The sequence below is a fragment of the Cinclus cinclus genome, chromosome 10 (genome assembly GCF_963662255.1).
Source record: "Cinclus cinclus chromosome 10, bCinCin1.1, whole genome shotgun sequence".
Taxonomy (NCBI): Eukaryota; Metazoa; Chordata; class Aves; order Passeriformes; family Cinclidae; genus Cinclus; species Cinclus cinclus.
In genome coordinates, this window is record NC_085055.1 from 23866118 (window position 1) to 23887157 (window position 21040).

At 42.5% G+C, this 21040-nt stretch overlaps 2 protein-coding genes across 2 annotated transcripts; one reads left to right on the forward strand and one right to left on the reverse strand.

The window, feature by feature from the left end:
* Nucleotides 1-634: 634 nt before the first annotated feature.
* Nucleotides 635-13505, forward strand: LOC134047842 (claudin-19-like). Its single transcript, XM_062499294.1, has 5 exons — nt 635-854; nt 8986-9150; nt 9280-9361; nt 11947-12057; nt 13406-13505. Exons 1-5 carry the CDS (start codon nt 635-637, stop codon nt 13503-13505), a joined length of 678 nt encoding a protein of 225 aa, XP_062355278.1.
* Nucleotides 13506-15461: 1956 nt separating this feature from the next.
* DUSP28 (dual specificity phosphatase 28) lies at nt 15462-16868 on the reverse strand. The gene is made up of 2 exons (XM_062498810.1): nt 16479-16868; nt 15462-15596 (listed from the first exon to the last, which is right to left on the reverse strand). Exons 1-2 carry the CDS (start codon nt 16824-16826, stop codon nt 15462-15464), a joined length of 483 nt encoding a protein of 160 aa, XP_062354794.1. The 5' UTR covers nt 16827-16868.
* Nucleotides 16869-21040: the final 4172 nt, after the last annotated feature.

The following is a 21040-nucleotide window of genomic DNA, read 5'->3' on the forward strand; positions in this document are numbered from 1 at the left end:
TTTGTGCAACAGTTAGACAGAGCTTTGGCCATGGGTCCTTGGTTTTTAGAATGGGACAAAGGTCCTAAAGAGTAGAAAATTTCCACTTGGGTGATCGAATCAGTCCTCACAAAGTGCTGACACTAGTATCTCACAGGAAGGTAGAGGAAACATACCATAAACGTGAGTATCACAATTTATCTTGCTCTAAATTTGTATTGGTAGATATTGTAATTGGGAGATGAATAATATACTAAAGCATTTGATAGTTTTCATTTTAAAATTAATTTTGATTTAGCAAACAAGTAACAAATGGATGAAACATTGCAAATTAAAATTAGAGAATTCTTTGGCTGTGTTCTGTAATTTTGCTCTGCTTGCATTTTTTTTGTGGTAAATGTGTACAATAATAAAAGTTTTCCTAAGAAAATAGTGTACAAAATATTTGATTATTCCAGTTACTTAATGGGACTTAGATTCCAGCTCTACAGTTCCCTTGTGATACATTATTTTGTAGGTAGGCATTTTTTTATGTTTTTGCAAAGGCCAGGCTTGTGCAAAGGTAACTCCATACACTGTGTGTGCATGTACTGTTTCAACAGGTTTCTGATACAAGAAATTTTGGGAAACCTCTTGGAAGAAAACTTCAGTCGCAATGGCATCATCCTGTCTACAGATCTGTGCATTGCTGCTGGCTTTAGCAGGATTCACCACATTACTTGTTACTACTGTGTCCAGCAGATGGCAAGTTTTGGACACTAAGACAGAGCTGGTTACTGCAGACTGGGTTTCTGAAGGTCTCTGGATGGAATGTGCAGCAACTGCTGTTGGATCAAAACAGTGCAAGAGATTCCTCTACATGCTGAGTTCAGACCGTAAGTGGTCCTGGCATATGTTTATAAAATCCAAGGATGGGGTTTTGTTCCTTCTTTCTGGACAGCATGTTAGCAGGCTGTGGGGCACAGAGTGCAGTTGTCCCAGAGGGTCCAGTATGGCCAAATCCTGTAGTGGTTGCAGACAGGTTAAAGGGCCTCCATGAAACCCAAGTGCTGTGACCATGTTTCCCTGCAGTTCAGCTCAGTCACTGCTGTGGCTTTGCTGCCCTCTCTGGTGTGTTGACATAGAGGTATGGGTGATATACAGCAAATCTGAGATTTTTTCTTTTAAATAGTTTTGGAAGAAATAGTGTATTTTCACTCAGCCTAGTTCTTCAATACAAGCAGATCATAGTTCCATGAGCACTGGTATGTGTTTGTGCCTTGGTGTGAAACAGGAATTATTAGATATTACAGAACTGGTTTGATACTCTGTGCTAAACCTGTGTACCTGGGTATTTTTTCTGGAGTTTCTCAGAGGTAGTAAGCTTAGACTAAAATACATCTGTGCAATGGATGCTTCTGTGTTTTCTAGGGCCAACTATGCTAGCAGGGTAGTTTATCTGCAGCTAGAAAGGGGAGAAATGTCTCAGTAGGGGCTGGAAAGTATTTGTTTAAATCATTCTGGATTTTAAAAATATATTTCTGTAAACATTATCTTTATGGTAAAGGACTGGGAAGGACTGGCACTGAAGTTCTTTCCTCAGCAAACTGAGTATAGAACCAGTAATACTGTAGCCTTTGAAAATGGTATTTTGTTAAGCTTTCTGTCTTAAACAGAGCCTTGCATTTATTCTTTTACAGCTTTCAGTTTTGTGCAGTCACTTTTATGAGTGATGTTAACATAATTTCTTCAAGTCTTCCGTGCTTTATGGGTTCCTGATTGCTGTCATTGCTATTTGTCTGGACTCCTCCAGCAGATTTATTCTGAACGTGCAGTGCTTAAACCTTAAAAATATCACGTGTCACAGACTATGAACCTTGTTTTTCTTGACACAGATGTGGACTTCCCTGGAGTCAGAGATGTAAGGCAGATATCTAAAGGGTGAGAGTTTAAATCTCAGGATTCAGCATATTCATGGTTCTTCCGCAGGGCCCCCACTTTGGTGGCCTCATCTGCCTTCATAATGAGGATGCCACTTTAAGAATAAGTATCAGCATCCTGTAACCCACTTTAAGAATAAGTATCAGCATCCTGTAACGAGGCCAGAGTTTGTAGCCTCAAAAGGAGGCTAATCATATGCTTCCGAGGATTTTAAAAATGTTGCTCACTGCATCAGAGGCAATATCAGCTTTTCACATCATCCTGGTACCCATTCTGCTCCTCTCCAGGGCCTCCTCTGTGTGGATACCAGGATGCCTTAAGTTTCTGGAAATTAGAGTGATAAGATGGGGCCAACAGTGATGCCATTTGATTCAACTGACTGGGTTAGAGCAAGCCCAAAGGAAAGCTCCCACCCTGTGGAAGGTGCTGATGTGAAGCTGTCGACACCAGCTCTTAAGCCCTGCTGTTGCAGAGCCTCTTGCAAAGCAGTACTGGCTGTTATTCCCATTGCTTGACAAGCCACGGTTTACAAAATTTAGTGAACAGTCTCATGTTCTTTAACACATTGGAAAGTGATTTCCTGAAGGGAATTATTAAAATGCCTTGTGCTGTAGAGGAAAACTCATGCACTTCAGGTCTTCAGTTTAATCTTTCCTGTTTATATGTGTGCTTTATGACTGCCTTTTGAAATAAATTTCTTAACTAGGAAGAGATTTTTAAAAAATTATACTCATCATTTTTATTTCTATCCTTGGCAGCAGTATAACAGCTGGGGACATTTGATTCAAGGTCCCAACTATCTCATCTTTGAAAGTGCTGCCAGCAGAAGTGATTGCTGAGATCACCAGCATAGCACCAGTGTATGGGTAAATTAGCTGGAAAGTTTTGAAGGGCTTTTAATTAAATGCAAATACTCCAGGATACTAGTACAGGGTGTTCATTTTACTGTGCCATCATTTTTCAAGTTGCAGTGACTAAGCAGAAAGAAGGAATTCTGTAACAGTTGCCTGAGATCAATTCTTACCACACACTATCTGGTTTCCTTAAAAGATCACAAGTTTAGAGCTGTACAGGATCACACTGCCAAATCTGGTCTTGCTTAAATCAATGGCAATCCTCTTGACTGCCATGGGAGCCAAAATGTCATAGTGGCACTGTAATACCCTCTGGCAGCTGAACCTACCAACCAACAGAATCAGCTCAAAGTGACCAGTGGATTTTGATGAAAAACAACAAATATCTGTTAGGGACAAGTTATGGATCTCTCAAAGGCTAATCCTTCTGGTCGTGTTTACATAAATGCTGTGGATCTGTTACTATGTTGCATCATAGCAGAATTATTTTATGAAGAGACTCTGACTCCATTTCCGGGAGATAAGAGGAGGTTATCTGCAAGAGATGTTTAACCCCGTTTGGATCCACAAGTAGCTTAAAGTATTAACATGAATGGGTAATGTGAATTGAGTCTACGATTCTGTCTAGCCAAGAGCTGAAGCAACTAAACTGAGTTTAACATATGCTTTGCCTAGAATAGCTTTTTTTATTTTTAACCCTAAGGTATTCTAAGAAACAGACGCAGTTTGCTGATACGCATTATTTTTCTTATAGCTGTTTTTCTTTGTTATTTTATTCGTTTTGAGACAGGTCTGTCACACAAGCTCCTTCATTTCCTTTTATTTTAATATATTGTGTGATTGTACAGTGTAAGTGGAACTGTTTTTAAGACTGAATATGTTTAACTATAGATCAATAAGCAGTAAAATATTAATGGAAACCACTCATCCATAAACTTAACCTTTGTGAAAGAAGCTGGCTGTACAGTTGTTGTGGATTACTTATGATCAAAACTCCAAAAACTGTGCTAAATTTTCTAACAGAAGTATAAAGCTTCTGTTCTCAAGCTGTTTTATGTTTGAATCCTCAAGAAAATATTACACCAAAGCTTTTTTATTTGACAGCAATAATAAAATTACAAGCAATTTGTTGACTATCTAAGACAACTAAAATCTAGTCAACTTCAGAAAAGACACAGAAATAAAATATATGCCTATATTACCACTCTTAAAAGCTGTTTTATAGAAATACTGACTGAGCTTTCTAGGCTGAGAAAAAGAATAGGTTCGTTTTTCACTTCCTATTAGAAAAAGAATTAATATTGTCATTTTTTTACACATTAATATCTTTATCATTAACTGCTCCTACTCCTTATTGTCATGCCCCATAAGCGTTATCTATGGGGAAAGAGCAAAGAGCAAAGGTAGACTCATTTTGGAGTGAAACCCAGAGATAAAACAGCAAGGAGGCTTCTGAAAGGCTTCACTTGATTGTAATCTAATTATAAGGATATTTAACTGTTACTGCTCACAAGCATGACTGCTGCACTGGAAATTGTTGGCTTTCTTTTGTGCTTGGGTGGCTTGGCAGTTATTGGAGCTACTTTGCCAAATAATTACTGGAAAGTCTCCAGTTTACACGGTTCTGTGATCACAACATCTACGTTGTATGAAAACCTGTGGAAGAGCTGTGCAGAAGACAGCACTGGAATATCCAACTGCAGGGATTTTGACTCTATGCTTGCACTGCCTGGTAGGTGACTTCGTGCAGCCTTGTTTATATTGCTTAAAAACTTATTGGCAAAACTAGTAAGGTTTTTGTTTTGGTAATCTGGTAATACTGAAAAATAACTGGCCAAGAATGACTTTGTGGGCTGAAGTAATAAAAATCTCTCAAGCAGCAGAATGTGTCAAGCATGTTAGGAAAGGCTATAAAATAAGGTAAACGAAGTTGGTTGATCAAGTGTTTAACAGGCATTTAAAGTGGGTTGTAATCTCTTCCCTAGCATCTCATGGGATGTCTTAGTAGGAGACATTTGTTAACTATTTATTTATTTGGAATTATTGTATAGACCTTTGTTTGCAATACTTCGTAGCTAATGTACTGTACCTGGAGTTTTTTCATGTAATAGGAAATACTGTTTTTAGCTGAGAAGTGGTAGTGGTTTTTGTGAGTTGAGACTGAAAATTGTAGATAATCCAAGAAATACATGATTATATGTTATGCATATGATAAGCTATAGAAGGAGTATATGCTATAAATTAATGTATGATTAGGCTTGTTAACTAATACTAGCTACTGTCAGGGTTTCTAAACTAAGGTCTATTTGGATGTGGTTTTAAATATCAAGAAATTTAGATCTGCTGGCCCCTGTCCTCTGTATCAGCCTTCATCATAATTGTGGTTGTCCTCAAATGCCCAACTAGACAATATTCTGTGGATAGTAAGCATGTTTATAGAGAGTAAAGCTATTTATTGTTAATTTTGAATAATTCAGTATGTAGATACTTATTTGGAATAAAAGTGCTTTCCTTCTGGCTGAATCTGCCCTAGGAGGTGGCTAAAGTAAATAGGTAGGAGGATACTCCTAATCTGAAGAATGTATAACATAGGATTAGTGGGAATGAAGTGTTAAATTCACTTTCTCCCTCAGTCTGAAGTAAAGGCTTGTTGTTGACCAGCTCTAACACCCGCAGAGCAATTCTCTGAAACTGTGTCCAGTATTTAGAGAATAATCCATTCTTTTAGTCTTTCAGTCTTCTCTAACAATTGATTTTAGAGAGAGAGAGAGAGAGAGAGAGAGAGAGAGAGTGTGTGCATGTGTGTGTGTGTGTGTGTGTGTGTGTGTGTGTGTGTAAGAAGAGGAACATAACCCAATCCAAACATCTTAGCCTCAGTAATAGCAGGATCCTTTCATAGGACATTATCTTCCACAGAGCACTTATGGCAGTGTACACCAGCACTGCTGGGTTAGTAGCCGGACTTGATGATCTGAAAGATGTTTGCCAGCCTTAATGATTCTGTGATTTTATTTGGTTCTTGTAAAAGCCACTCCAAGGGCTGGTTTGTAACTTACTGCCACTGACTCCAGGCAGCATCTTGTCACTGATGTGTTTACTTGAGGTGTTGTCTCTGAGAGCAGATTTGAGCCCGCAGGAGATCAGCATCTGGAGAAAAAAAGTGGTTTTGAAAGAACCTGGTGTGGGTCAGAAAAGAGCATCACGAGTGTTAAAGCAAATTAATCAGAAGACAAGCAACAGCAGGGCTCCTGAGAGCTACAGATCACATCATGGAGTCAGGAAGGAGAAAAGTGGGGCCAGAAAGTAAATGACTGGCACAGGCTCTGAAGTGAATTTGAAAAGATTAAGTTTGATCTATTGAAGAGATCAGTCCTGCAGTTGAGAAGATGGCAGTATAGTTGAGGGGTAAAGGCAGGGGGAAGGGGAAGGGAAAACAGCTTGTAAGACTGTGAAGATAAAACATTTTTACAAAGGAAAGCTGAAAAAGAAAAGTCAGAAGACACTGGATGGTAGTAACAGTTGAAAGGACAGCTGGGTAAAGCAGCAAAGAGGAAGAAAATGGATTTGGTGATAACAAGGGCTCAGCAGACAGTGGGACCTCTGAGAAACATCCATAGCACTTGCAGACATGCACTTACCAAGGCAGATTAAAATTTACCATGGTCGGTTTAGGCGTGTTTCAAATTTCTATTTAGAAACTCAGCCGAAACTGCTGCGGCAATGCCAGGGTCTGGAGGGAGGGCAAATAGAAAAAACAAAGGTGTCTTTGTTACCTCTCATCAAAAGGACAATGAAGATTTTCCATGAAAGTTTCCTTATTGGCAACCAATCTGTGGGGTGTACTTCTGGGTTTTGCTTTATGTATGGGAAAGGTCAGACTAGGTTCTTTTAAACCAATTTAATGCTTTTGAGTTCATGAAAATCCATTAGTCTAAAGGACAAATATTTGAAGTGAGGAGCTTTTTAAATGCAATATTGCACAGGACTGAGACCATGACTGGCTACTCCATATAGTAGCTGTCTAGTCTAGTCACAGCTAAGTCAAACATTTGATACAACTAGTTTGACAGGATTAGGGGACAATTTCTTACAATTGGTGTGGACTAATAAAATGAACTAACTTTGTATCTTGTTAAATAAGCTAAGTTTAAAATAAAAAATTGAGTTTTCTGAATTGTGAACTAAGGTTAAGTTAACTAAGTGTGAACTAAGTTAAGGCTGTTGAGGTTATGGTTTTGTGGTACAGTTGTATGAATCCCTTTCTCATTGGATTGCAAGCAAGGGTATGCTTGTGTGTCCTGGAAAGATATGGGGAGTCCCATCCAACACTGCAGGAGTCCCCAGGACCTGAAACGTGATGTGTTGGACCCCGCTGGGTGATTGCTATGGTGTAAGATCCCTAACCTGAAAGCAGTGTTGTTGAGTACTTACCTTAATAGTGTCTTCCGCAGGCAAAAACCTTGAACTGTTAGTGGTGTTTTGAGGGGTCTTTCCACTTTTACTACTGTCTTCATTTTTTTCCACAAAAATTGTGAAATTAGTGCTTAACAAAGAATTAACTCCTCAAATTATTTTAGCCTCTAATTCTATATATTTATCTCATGAGCGCCTATTGCTATCTTTGGTAACTCTTAAGCTTGTAGGACCAGTACTCTTAAGCCATATTAGGCTGAGTTGGAGTGTATTACTTTGCCTCCTGTCTCTGTGTGATTTTTGTTTGGAGAGCTACATCTCCCTCCACTACAGAATTAGAGAGCAGGGTATCGTGGAGGACGTGGGGGTGGTCAGGGAGCATGAACTTGAGTGCTGGCATCAGTGATGTGAGTGTCCAGTTGGAATCAGGTCTGACCCTTCACACTTATGAGTAGAGTCATAGAATCATTTAGGTTGGAAAAGAACTTAAAGATAATCAAGTCAATGAAGTTAACAGCTGTGACCCCATAGCAGCGTGGAATTGCATGGTGGCTGTGCTACCTCTCCTAGGGCGTCTTCTGAGAAAGCCGCTCCGGTAGGTACAGTCACTGGATTCAGTTACACCACAGATAGGTCAGCAAAGAAAGATGAGAAGGTTCCAGAGTTCCAAGATAGAGTTCCAGCAAGGTTTATTGCAAAATCACGCCAAAGGAGTCCAGGAACAAAAGACCCAAATCACTGCAGTGTCCCGGGTTAAGTATGGGGTCAGGGGCCAATGGTCTGTGGGCATGGGGGTGGTCCAAGGGCAGGGCAAAGGGCAATGGGGGAACTGAGGTGGATTAACATAGTGCTGCAGGGCACCACGAGGGAAGCCACTTTGTCTCACTTCAGATTCAGGCATTCTCAGAGCCTATGGTAGGCTTATCCAGGGCAGTAACCTAGAAGTTTCCCTGGTAGGCTCGAGGGCCTCCACATGACCCTACCAGATTGTGAAAATTTGACATGTTTATCTCAAATTCCATTTGACCTGGAGCCTGCCAAATAAAGGGTGCCATTTTAAAGGAGCCCAAAGTCCCCATTTGAGCTTCTCTCTTAAGCTGATTCATAATCTAGTCCTGTTTCTTGTGCAATTGATACCTAGATATGAAGACAAGTAGTTTAAAGGATGCAGAATTGCCAGCATATCAGATTCCCTAACATGCCCACAGCAGCTGCAACCTCTCCACAGGAGAATGTCTTAGGGAGGAGTGTGGCAGCTCTCAGATGCACTCACCTCCTGTTTATTACACTGAGTTTGAAGTGCACTGCTAACTTGAGCATTATTCTTTCCTATCTCTCCCTGCAAGAAGCAAAGCTGGCACCTTTCTCCAGTTCCTCGGTAGTGCCAGAGCCTTGCACACCTTCACTATGACCTGGATTTCAGATGTGTCCTGTGCACTCAGCTGTACACGTGTCAGGAATTCAGAAGGGCTTGTGAACAGAAGACTTTTTCCTGCTCCTGCAAATGACCATGTATATCACTAGGCATTTTCACAGGAATGTAAGGGATGAGTGGCTTGCTGTAGTTTTTCAGGATTTACAAAAAACACGAGAGGATTTACTGAGCTTATAAAGTGTAGGCATTGTTCAACTCTCAAATCTGTTTGACTTGACACTAGGGTTTCGGGGCTTCTCTGAACCTTATGACAGTTGGGCAAGATTTACTCATTGCTGCACCTGTTAGTTTTGTCACTTCCTCTAATCACTTTTATTTTTTTCAGCACAAGATTAATGTAATTTTTGTATAGATCCTGATTTGTTTTCTGTTTTTCTGTCTTAGCTCACGTTCAGGCATGCCGTGCCCTGATGATTTCTTCCATCCTTTTGGGATTCTTAGCTGCAGTTCTCACACTGCTCGGTATGAAGTGCACAAACATTGGGTTGAGTGATGAAGATGGAAAAATGAAGTTTGCTGTCACAGGAGGATTTCTTTTTATTTTAGGAGGTAATATCAAGGCTGAAATGAGAGCACTATTGATACTTTGTAAATGAAATAAACTTGTTCTTGGTTTAAATCTGTTACAGCCATTAAATGAATCATTCACCTGTGTGCTTTTTGAACTTTTTCTGGTAGGTCTCTGCTCCATGGTGGCTATTTCTTGGTATGCTGCAATGATTACTGCTCAGTTTTTTAACCAATACTACGCTGGAACCAAGTAAGTTAACGTATCTGACATACCAAACTCCATAGTGTTTTAGAGAGCTGCACTAACCTCAGCTGCTCCAGAGTTTCAGAACCTGGATGGATCCCATTATCTAGTCCTACAGGAGGGAAAAATTGTATTCAGGGAATCTTTCCACCTCAGAGATGTTGGTGGGGAGGGAGGAGAGTTCTTTTCTGGAAGGGCTAGTGAATGTGTAAGGAATACCAACGTTGCATCTGAGGGGGTTTTGTACAGTGTTTGCATTTTCTTGAGAGACTCAATTAAGTGTTTATCTCAATGCTATGAAGAATAAAAGGTAAAATTTTTAGTCTGCTTTGGCATTTAGACCAAAAGGGGTACAAAACTCAAGTTCCATCTAGAATAAAGTAATGCAATGGAAAATTGCATGCAAAGCAGCTCAAACTTTGTACTAGTGATCTGCAGAGAAATCTGCTGCCTGTTTTACATATATGTCTATATATTAACAGCTTGACATTTGTTTTCCTTATGAGTTAATAAGAGGCAATCTGTGGGATTATCAGCTAGTGCAGTTGCACACAAACAAGTTTCGAGGTATAAAAGCCCTTACTCTTCATCTGATATAAAAGTAACAGTTGTCAAAATGAAATGGTAGCTTATGTCACCCTTATCTGGGTGTCCTGTTTAGAAATGAGGAAAAAGGGTAGAGGTGACTGGGCCTCTCCTTCAGAGAGGGAGAAAATATATTCCACATATTTTCTGTGGAATATGAGACATCTCTAATATACTTCTACCAAGTGTATAATTCACAGATCAGTAAACTATAAATCTTTAGTTGCTAGGATCATATTTGAAGGGTTTTGTAACTTCCCGCCCTGGAATCAGTTCAGGGAAGTCAGAGGTGCAGTGCTTTGTGATAAATCAAAGTACTTTAAGCAATTACTTTTGTTTGTCAGTTTTCCCTGTGTTTTCAATGAAGTGCTTAGAAAGAAATTGTATTTGTGCAGTTCCTTTTGTTGCTTTATATGCCCTTGAGAGAACTATATGAAGGGTAATAAATACATTAGAGAACTAAAACAACCGTCGATAAGGAATTTCGGTTAGTTGGATAGTTGGTGTGTTTTATAGTTACCTGCTATAGCTTTGGGGCTCCAACATCAGTGCCTGTTAATCAGTTACCAGATGGTTTGCATTCAGTAGCTAATGAAATTTTTTTTTTTATTTTTGTATCTAAGCTTCATGTTTAAGCTATTGATTCATTGAGAAGTTCTTGATTAATTAGGTTTGATCATTGGTAAAGCTGACATGGAGTCTGTGAGACAGGTTTAAATTCAACTGCATGCCAGTATTGATCTTTACTCTTAAGAGGCTGGAAAATCTGTTTCTTCAGATTGCATTTTTTTGGTCTGACTTCAGCAAATTAGTGGAGTTGACCCCTGCTAATTCTTAGAGGAGTTTCTCCTACGGATCTGAAGGAAAACTAAGTTCTCCTGCAGATGTCTCCTATATACTTTTCTTTGGTATGACATCTACAGCATCCTTGTCTGTAGGTGACTGGTGAGCAGAAATGATTGCAGGCACTAGGCAATGTGCAGTTTGTGCTCATGGGTTTTTTTGATAGTGACTCTCTGTTCCATGTTTGGAAATCCCTAAACCAGTGGAGACCTTGTGACTCCCATGTGTGATGAGAACATGGAGAGCTGTGAACTTGTGCAAACCTCTGAAACCCTCCTGTTAGCAAGGAATTACAGAGTCAGAAGCTTTGACACTTTTAAATAATTGTGCTTCCAAGTGGAAAGAAAACACAAATCTCTGGTTCCATGGTACCTTCAATGCAGTCTATGATACTTATTTTGTCCTTATATTGGATATCTCAGACCACAGATGTACAGGTGGATTGTGGATACAGTTTTTGTCTGATCATAAAAATTTGTTTTCCTCTTCTTATGAAACTCCTGCCAGACTTTTCCAGACTCAGTTGTGTCTAGTCTTTGGGACAAATTCATTATCAATTAATTTCTTAGACTGGACTAGGAGATTTCCTGAAAGGTATAGTTTTGCAAAATAGGGAACTGTTCTTTTTCAGCCTGGGACATTCATAAATGCCTTTTGGCCATACAAGCACAGAGGATGCTGAATAACCTTTAGGATATCTAACTTTGAAAATTAGCCCTATTACTACCAGCTACTCGTAAGTGACCTAGTGCTGTGTCCATAGAAAACTGATTTCTGTGGTCAGCCTTTTCTCAGCATACAGACAGTAAGGTCTAAATCATTCAGTTTCACAGAATCATTTCAGTGACACAGCCAATAAAACCCAAAATAAGTGTTGTGGACTGCACAGGACGTATGCCATTATTATTTATTATCAACAACTTGTTATACGTACACAATTATTTATTACTGCTGTATGTTGCTTAGTAGCCTGTACTGTCACTAATTTGGCAGAGCAACTGTATACAAATAAGAGTTTTACTGAGCAGACACAAAGCCAGATCTGTTCTCTGTTAACTGTTTAAGTGCCTTTCAGTTAGCTGATTTCTACGTAGATTAGAATTTGTTTGCATGGCTTTGTGTTCCTGTTACAAGTTGTTTCCATAAAATCTTTCATGTTTCAGGTATGAACTAGGAGAAGCTCTGTACTTAGGCTGGGCTGGATCTGTCCTTTATATACTTGGTGGGATCTTGCTGACCTGTTCATGCAGAGTGAAGGAAAACCAGAATTACAGGTAATCGTGGATTTGTCAGATGAAGTAGTAGCTGTCAATCACATACCACTTTCTATCTCTGCACTATTCTGTCTCTCACCCCCTGGTATAAATATGTATAAATTACAGACAGTGCTATGGGATGTTACAGACTGGTGATGGCAGGGGATGCTGTACCAGCTGTACCTCCCAGACAGGGTGCTTGATGCATCACAATCAGCAGTCACCTCTAACTTGTATTTGGTAATTCTGGATGCTGCTGACAGTGAAAATGTGCAGTGGAAGATCAAACTGTTGACAAAAGAAAAATATATAAAACCCCATAATGTATTAAAGTCCAGTTCCTCTGCAGTACCCACTGTGAGTAAAATATTCAAACACTGTTCAATTTGCAGAAAGTGGAAAGGCATTTCCCAAAGCACATGAAGTTGATCACTAGAAATGATTTTTTTTTTCTTTTTCTTTATGGGAATGTCTTGTTGCACATCAGATCAGGGAAGGTGAGATTTCTGGCCTCAGTATTTAACCTTCCCTGCATTTTTTGTTTCAGTGGTAAATTTTGACACATACAGAAGGCCTTTTGAAGGAGAGGGATGAAATAGGCATAAATAGCAGAGGTCCGTGTCCACCAGAACTCAAAGAGCTTGGAGGTTGTACTAGATAAGCTTGAGAGGATTATAATGTGCAAGGAAGAAGCATATTCACTGTTGGTGTATTTAATCTTAGGAAAGTTGTATCAAAACGTAGTGAGTGTTCCTCTGATACTCCATTGGCTAATCTGAAACCATTTCAGTTTTATGGTAATATTTCATCAACCACATTGGACTTTAGATCTTGCTCACCTTACTTTGATACAAAGTACCAAATGTCCTGAAATGTCCTGAAAATCAGGTGGAACTGAATACATTAAATAGAAGTTCAGCGTGGTGAATGACATTTGAAGGGGTTGGGTGAAGATATTTCTGTCTTCTTTCTTTGTCATCTTGATTCCTGTATTAAAATCTGCAGCTTGTACAAAGGTGTTGAGGGCTTCTGCTTTTGGGTCTTGACTGAAATGCTTCAAGGAAGAGCACATGTGAGTTAGGAATTGTCTTGGTTTAGGGCAAATTTGGGAGGAACCTTTCACACTGCCAGAGTGTGGTTGTGGGTATGAGAGAGACAGGCTGTGCAGCCCATAAGGGACCCCATCTATTTCCCCCCCTTAGCTACCAGAACAATGAGAACAGGAGGCCTCTAACTTCTGTCCCCTTGTGAAGAACGTGCTATCAGTGGGACAGATACAAAGCTAACTGAGTAACTTCTAAGTATCTGCAGCCATGGGCGTGTGTCTAATACCTACTATTTCGTGGTTTTTTTTCTTGATTTACAGTCCTAGCAAATATGCATATTCAGCAGCCCAGCCAGATTCTCAGCCACACAGGTACCCCAGGAACTCTGAGACGGTCATAAGCAACAAGGAGTACGTCTGAGCTTCCATTCTGCGTCACCTGTAGCGTTAGTGGGTTATGAACTCAAATAAGGAAGCAAACTACTTCTTTGTTCTGGTTCCAAATTGCAATCCTATGCCTTAATGTGGAGCAGAACCAGGAGGAGGTATGGCTTTCAACGTAAATAGGAATATAAAAAGCAGAAGATGCCGTGATGTGAAATCCTGTGGCATGAAGGTTTTCTGCATGCTGAGAAGCCTGGTAAAATTTAACCAGAGCGCAGTATATGCTGACACTCGAGAGCAATGGTTTCTATTTCAGCTGACTCAAACATGTGGAACTGATAGCTGTATCTGACTGCAAGTTCATATGCCTCACAGTTAGAAATGTGTTGTGTTTTCATTAATGTTTAGCTTCCTTCTTTTTCAGCAGCTTATGCTTTTGAAAAGAAATAAACTTTGTTCCACAGACTGAAACAGATTTTTTTACAAGTGGAATCCTCTAATAAAGATATTATGTTATACTGGAATTCTTATTATATGTGATAGTCAACATTTATAAAAGCTACAAAAAAATTCTAGCAGCCACTCACCTTCAAATTTGCAGATGTGCAACAAATTTCTTGTTGGCTGTAATGGAGGTACAGAAGATAAACAATACAGAATGAACAAAACACAGCTGGGAGTGGAAAAAACATCTGGTACGAAAATGCCTTGTGGTAACTAAGAAGATGATAGTCTGAATTTTTTATTTCTATGGTTTCAGCTTTTAAAATAACTACTATAACTTTGAGCAATCTTTAACTTTGGGAATTTTACTGCATTTGAATTGTCTAATTCATGTAATTCCCCAGTGGTTTTATTTTTTGTCATTGTTCCATCATTAGAATTTCTGCCTTGAACTACTCCACTGCTGGGAGCATATGTTTACCTTGTGTGAGCACTTAGGCAGATGGCAGTGAGCTAACTTTACTTCACATTTATGCTTTCAGCAAGGTGGAATGGAATTTCACCCTGCAGGTTCTCAGGTTCCATAACTTGTCCCTTTTAAATTACAAATGTATTCATACTGTTTGACAAAACTCTGTTTTGAATGTCTAATGATAAACGCATAGCAGTCTAATCTGGAAGTTTCATGCTCAACTGATAATTTTAGAGGACAACCTGCAAGCAGTCTCAGCAGAAATGATCTAGCCATGTTGCTTGCATGCAGGAACAGCTGACTTGTAAACTGACACATTAAGGCATGAACTGGGCACTGTTAGACTTAGTAAAGCTAAAAGGGGTGCTGACTACTTCTAGATTGTCAGTGTCATCTTCTTCCCTCCACTATCATCCGCAGCTTTTAAAGTCATCCCTTTGATGTTTTAGAGAATAATTTCAAAAGCTGAAAAGGCACTTAGCCTGCATGGGGAGAGCTGAACTCCTTACCATCATCTGTATATTCTGTCCTCTGGATTTTTAGGTAATCTGTGAAGGCACTTTGGTCTAGTTGAACACAGGGAAAATCACAGAGATAAAGCATCAGCCACTGTCAGTTTCCCACCAAAGGTTGGGCAAGCTCATTAACATGAATTATGATCCAGTAGGTGAGAGAGAAATTCAGAACTTCCTTGGTCTGGCATCATGTCTTCTAATGGCATCACTGGGAAGTTTAATCCAAAAGCAGGAATAAAATCCCAGTATGGCAGCTCCTTCCTTCGTTCAGTAAATCATTACCATATTCAGTGTCATTCAGGGGAAAATAACTGCTGAAGATTCCATGCCTTTCTCTGGTTTGTTTACAGTCCTTCCAACCATTTTCTGTTTCTGCTGTTATTCCCTGCTTATCTGCCCTGTTTCCATGCATTACCAACAGAAATGCTCGGAATGAATTTAATAAACCATCAACTCAGTTATGGGGGTAAGGTGTTTTATGTACAGATGATTTAGGAAGTGAGTTTTTTCCTTTTTTAAAAAACAGTCTGTAGCAAGTCACTTCACTTTCCTTAAAGTATCTTCACCCACTGCTATTTTTAAGTCCTTTGCTCAGCAGAACAGACTGCTTTGGTATCTGTAAATCTTCTTCATATCTCTGCAGCTGAGACCAAAATCCTGCATTCGGTTCTGCTACCGGTCTGGCAGTTTTCACAACCTAGAGAACATGAGAGACATGGCAGAAACAAGGTATCCTGCACATGTGGGAGTCATGAATGTTGAACTTAAAATTTTGATAAGATTTGTTTTGGTTTTGATTTGGCTACAGAGTAACAAGCAGCTATTTTGGTGAGCTGACTTCACTCTGCGCTTGCTAGGAGCTGGCTCATGGGCCGGGTTACAGAACAGGTTCACGGGCAAGACATGACACAGAGGTGTTGATTTGCTGGAAATGGGAAAGTCTATCAGCAAGTGCAGTGACACTGCTGATGTTTGAGGTGATAGTGTGAAACGTGGTCACTCTCTGCACACCTCAGTCTAAACTAAGCAAATTTGCTATCTAAAGTGATACAAATGGGTGAAGACTAAAAACCTATGGAGCTCAAATTGGACTGGCTTCCCAGGAAAGCTGACATGTCATTGCTGATAGCAATGTAGCTATGGCTGATAGCTAGCAGGTCCCTAGGCATTCAGCAGGCCTAACAGGATGTTTCTTTGCTGTGTGGAGCTGTCACATAGGTGCAGACCCTGCGTAACAGCTCCTGCACCCACTCACTTTATGTCTCTGTTCAGTCACCGTGACTGTGCAAATGATAATGTTCACTACCAGGCAACCAGCTTTGTATGTTTACTGCCTGTGCTTAAAGCCTATTTGTATTTGTGTTCATACCAGAAACCCCACCCTGAAAGCTTATTAGACTAAGCTGGGCATGAAAAAACTTACAGGGAACCATTTATTCAAATGTGGAATCTCTATAACCGGTGATGGGCAGGTGAAAGCACCAAAATAATTCTACAAGAAATCATCATTACTCATAAAAAGCGTTGCATTTTTTCCCTGCAACAGCTGTAGCTACGAATCTGGATGTAGGCACATTACCTCAAAGGCGTCCTTGAGCGGGAGCTGCCGGTGTCTCATCAGGTAAGCCGTGCAGATGGCAGCGGAGCGGCTGCGCCCGTTCTTGCAGTACACCAGGCACCTGCCCCCGGCCCGCACGGCCTCCTCGATGGCGGCTCCGCTGGGCTCGAAGTGCCGGTACAGGTCCTCGGCCGGGTCATCGAACACGGGCACGCGGATGCCGCGGACGCGCCGCAGGCCGGGGAAGGGCTGCTGCCGGGTGACATTCACGCAGAAGGTGACCCCCTCCCGCTCCAGCAGCTCCTCGTCGCACGCTGCCCTGGCCGTGCCCAGGAGCAGCGAGGCCGTGACCCGGCAGAGCTGGGGCATCGGCGGACTCGGGGCACCCACCGGCCCCGGCCGCGGTGCGGAGCTCCCAGCGCTGGCAGCGCCCGCAGCCCCCCCGCTCTGCTGTATTTATCCGCTCCGCTCGGGCCAGAGGCTCCAGGCGGGTCCTAGTGCCCGCTGCGTCCCCGGAGCTGCGCTTGGAAAGCTCAAAGCACTTTCAGAGCTCACCGCTCAGTTGTAAAGCCGGTGGATTTGTACGGTCGCTACTCGCAGAGCAGCTGCCAACCTGCTGTCTTCTGCGCGGGAATGCTGCTGCGGGCGGTGCTGTTGGTGCGGTGATATAACGCTGAAGTTGTGTCAGGACAGGTTTAGCTTGGATATTAGAAAAAGATTCTTCGCTCAGAGAGTTGCTGTGCACTGGAACAGGCTCCCCAGGGCAGTGGGCACAGCACCAAGCCTGAGAGAGTCCAAGAAGTGTTTGAACAGTACTCTCAGGCACATGGCGTGACTCTTGGGGATGTTCTGTGCAGGGCCAGGAGTTGAGCTCCATCATCCTTGTGGGCTTTCCAACTCAGCATTGGAAGGTCATTGCACTCATCAGTTGTGATTGTCATTGATCTAATGTTCTCCAGAGCATCTCAGTGCCCCTTAGCAGAACAAAAGCATCTTTTGAGTACCCAGAAAATTATTTACTAGGCTGGCCAAATAGCCTAGTGCTAATCTTTCTGGACTCCAGCAGAATTGCTGGTGTGCTGCCAGGGTAGAGAGTATCTTACACCAGACAGTGCTGACATGGGTTTGAACTGCACAGGACGGGTGGGGAAGGGCCAAGCCCAGCCAGGTGAAGGTCACATTGGCCAGTGCTGGGCAGGTGCTGCAGGGCTGGTCGCAGGTGCCAGCTGCTTCCTGGAGGCCGAGATGCTTCAACCCTTTGCTTTCAGGCAAAACAGGAGCATTTGACTGATACTTGCTGCTGACACAAAAAGAAACCTGAACTGTTGCAGCAACAGAGCACAGACTGCTGGTGTGAAATGCAATGCCACCCCTTAAGGAATTAGAAGGGAGGTACAAGGATGAGGTTTTATTTGACCATGAAGGAAGGAGAACTCAACCAGCCACACACCTGCCATCATTTGTGTCAATAGCAGCCTGTCAGTGAGATGCTGGCTCTGGGGCCAAAGGCTCTCTCACAAGAGCACAAGAGCGTGGTGTCTCCTCCTGTTAACCAGCACGTGCCTCAGCTCCCACGTGTAGGCTTATTCATCTGCCCCCTTGCCTCCTGTGCTCAGGGCATGTGGCTCAGGGTCTCAAGAGGTGTGGTCCAGGCTGGGATCCTGTGGCTGGAAAGGAGAAAGCTCAACAGGAGACCCCTGATGCTGCCCACCCCAGCAGCGTGGGACAGGAGGGCTCCTGGATTCCTGCACAGACACTCTTTCCAGAGATTTTGGACCTTCCCTGGCAGTAGCTCTTGCCCAACTTAGCATTTCTATGGCACACCTCTTATTCCCAGGCCCCTATGCTGGCATGCAGGCAAGGAGCCTTTCTGCAATCACTGCCAGGGACTTCTGTGTGGGACAGGCACACAATTCCCCACACTATGGAGAAGAGCCAGCTGCTGCCCTACCTTCCTCTGACAGGGGCTCATCCTTCTTCACTGCACTCATCAGTGGGCTTTCTTGGGCCCTTGCAAAGAGTCTGCAAGGCCCAGTCTGCAAGGCTGCTGCTTTGTGGGCACACTCCAGTTCATGCCAAAACCATGATCTTTATTTTGCATGGCATCACACTCGCTGCGCCATGAACCCTCCACTGCTCTGTGTGGATGGCAGCAGCCCCTCAGATTGCTCTGGGATTTGCCAAACAAATGTGAGTTGTGAGTTGCTGGTGTACCAGTTCCTGCAGCTCATCCCAGCACTGGTCCAGGTGTTGCCGAGGTGACACCATCTCAGAGCACCATTCTTGTCACTTCAGCACCAGCAATTGCCACTGGGGCTGCACCTAAGCTCCCTCTCTCTGAAGCAATGGATGTTTATTCACTACCTGCCTGCAGCTGATTTAAGGATAGTCATTCCTGTCAGAAAGGTGGTCCCTTCTCACCAGCCTGCCCTGCAGCGTGTCTCTGTGCAGAGGAGGAGTTAGAACAGGGCAGCAGTCACTGTCACTACACACGGAGTAATTTACAAGTTAAACACAAGTGCCATCTTCTGGCAGTGAAGCCCGTTGCTGCCTCCGTAAGAAGAAGATGGTCGAACTGCAGGGTAGGAGCCAAAGCCCCTCGTTAGAAAAGTCTGATGCCTCCGTGCAGGTTTTGCTGGGGTACTTCTGGTCTTGGTGGCACTGCCAGCTGGGGTACGGTGCCAATAGCCCCAGTCACAATGGCCGTCTCCCGTCCTCCTGCCATGCACCTGCAAAATGCCTGGCCCTACTGTCTTGGTGAGCTCCCAGTATGTACTTGGCTGTTGAGGGAGCCTTTGAAGCCTTCCAGGCCCCGGGGAGCAGTGATGTGTGGCTGCAGGGGAGTGGGAGCTGAGCTCGTACCACACCCTACACCTCCTGCAAGCTCTTAGCCGAGAATTTGCAAACATGCAGTGTTCAGTGACATGAACTGCAGAAATGTTTTCAGACACCTTTAGTAAACACCAAGCCGTAAGAGGCTGTTATTTCATAGATCATAATTAGACACTGAGGAGGCAAAGCAGGCAACTGGTGTGCACAAAACTTCTCCAAGGAAAAGCCCTATCTTTTTTCACTTGTCTCTATTTATAGAAATACATGCATATGGTGCAATAGCTGTAGCTGCAGAAGAGGAACCTAAATAAATACCTACTCACTCAAGGTTATCAGTCAGTTTATTAAATTTAGCTGGTATTTGCTTCCAGGCAGGAGGATACACTTTTAGTAGTTTTCAGTTACCAAGTCTCTCTTAGACATTTCATGAGCTGCTTCCAATACGTCACCTTGAGAGCTGCACTCACCCACTTCTGGAAGGGGACAGAGCTGAAGCACAAATCTTGCTGCTGCACCAGTTCAGTCTCAAGCACATGCTGGAGATGAAACATCCCCCTCGCTGCTTTGCTTGCTGTGAGCCCGTCCAAGAGCTGCACTGGTGCACAGCCATGGTCTGTAATTACTACAACACTTTGTAATGACAAATACCAAGGGCATTTTGGATTTTTTATATTGTTATGCCATGACTTTCTGTGCTTCTAGATGACAAAGAGACAATTTAGGACCCTAGCTTTGATGACTCAAGCCAGGCTCACCTTGTTCCCACAAACACACATCCACAGAACCCAGGAGCTGCTCCTCTGAACTGTACAGGAACGCAGGCAAATCCCTACTGCCAACAATGGCATCAGCCCATTACACACTTGTGGCTGAAACATGGTTTCATTCCTCAGGGCTCCTGACCTGGTCTTTATCTGTGCCTTAACAAGGGAAAAAGAAAGAAAATGCCAGGCTCAGCTTAAATGGAGAAGAAATAATTGCCCTGTAAATACAGATTTGTCTCCAGCCTTTTTATTTATACAAGGATTCAAAGAACATATTTCAACTGTAGATAAACAGTGCAAGAGAGTTACAAGTACCTTGGTAACAGAAAGAAATAGATAACTGTCCAGCTATGCTGATAAGTGAAATAATTCTTACTCCTGCAGATAGAAATGCATCCGTTTAAAGCAAAGGTGGGCTTTAGATATTCTGCTATACCTTAGCTCCTACCAAGCCCACTGGAAAACAACAGGCAGCTTGTCATTTGTAAATGAGAAGTAGCTGTGCTCTCAAAGCCTTTTGAGACCCTCACCATTGTTTAAACATATACATTATGGCACAAAGAGCAGGCTGGAAGACAGAGACACTTGGAAATCCACCATTCATGGTTCTCCCCTTCCCAGGGACGGGGTCTTTGTAAATATTTTTTTCCTACATCACTACCCCCTCCACAAACCTGTCAAGTATGAGACCTTTTCACACCAGAACACGATGGATCACCATCTTGATAACATTGAGGAAGATGTTTCTCCCCAGCCAGCTCAGTTCCTCAGGGATCCCCTCATGCAGCCAACCCAGAGCAGCCACCAGCCATGGGGAGGTGTGTCACAGTGTTTTCCAGCAGGAGTAGCCCAGGAAAGGTCATCCATAAGCACTGAATAGCCCCAGGTTCTGCACCAGCCCAACCACAGGCTCAGGACTTGTCTGGAGCTGGGTTGATTTCAGGTTGTTCAGCCACACCAGTGGTTGTTTAATCAGCAGTAATTGCA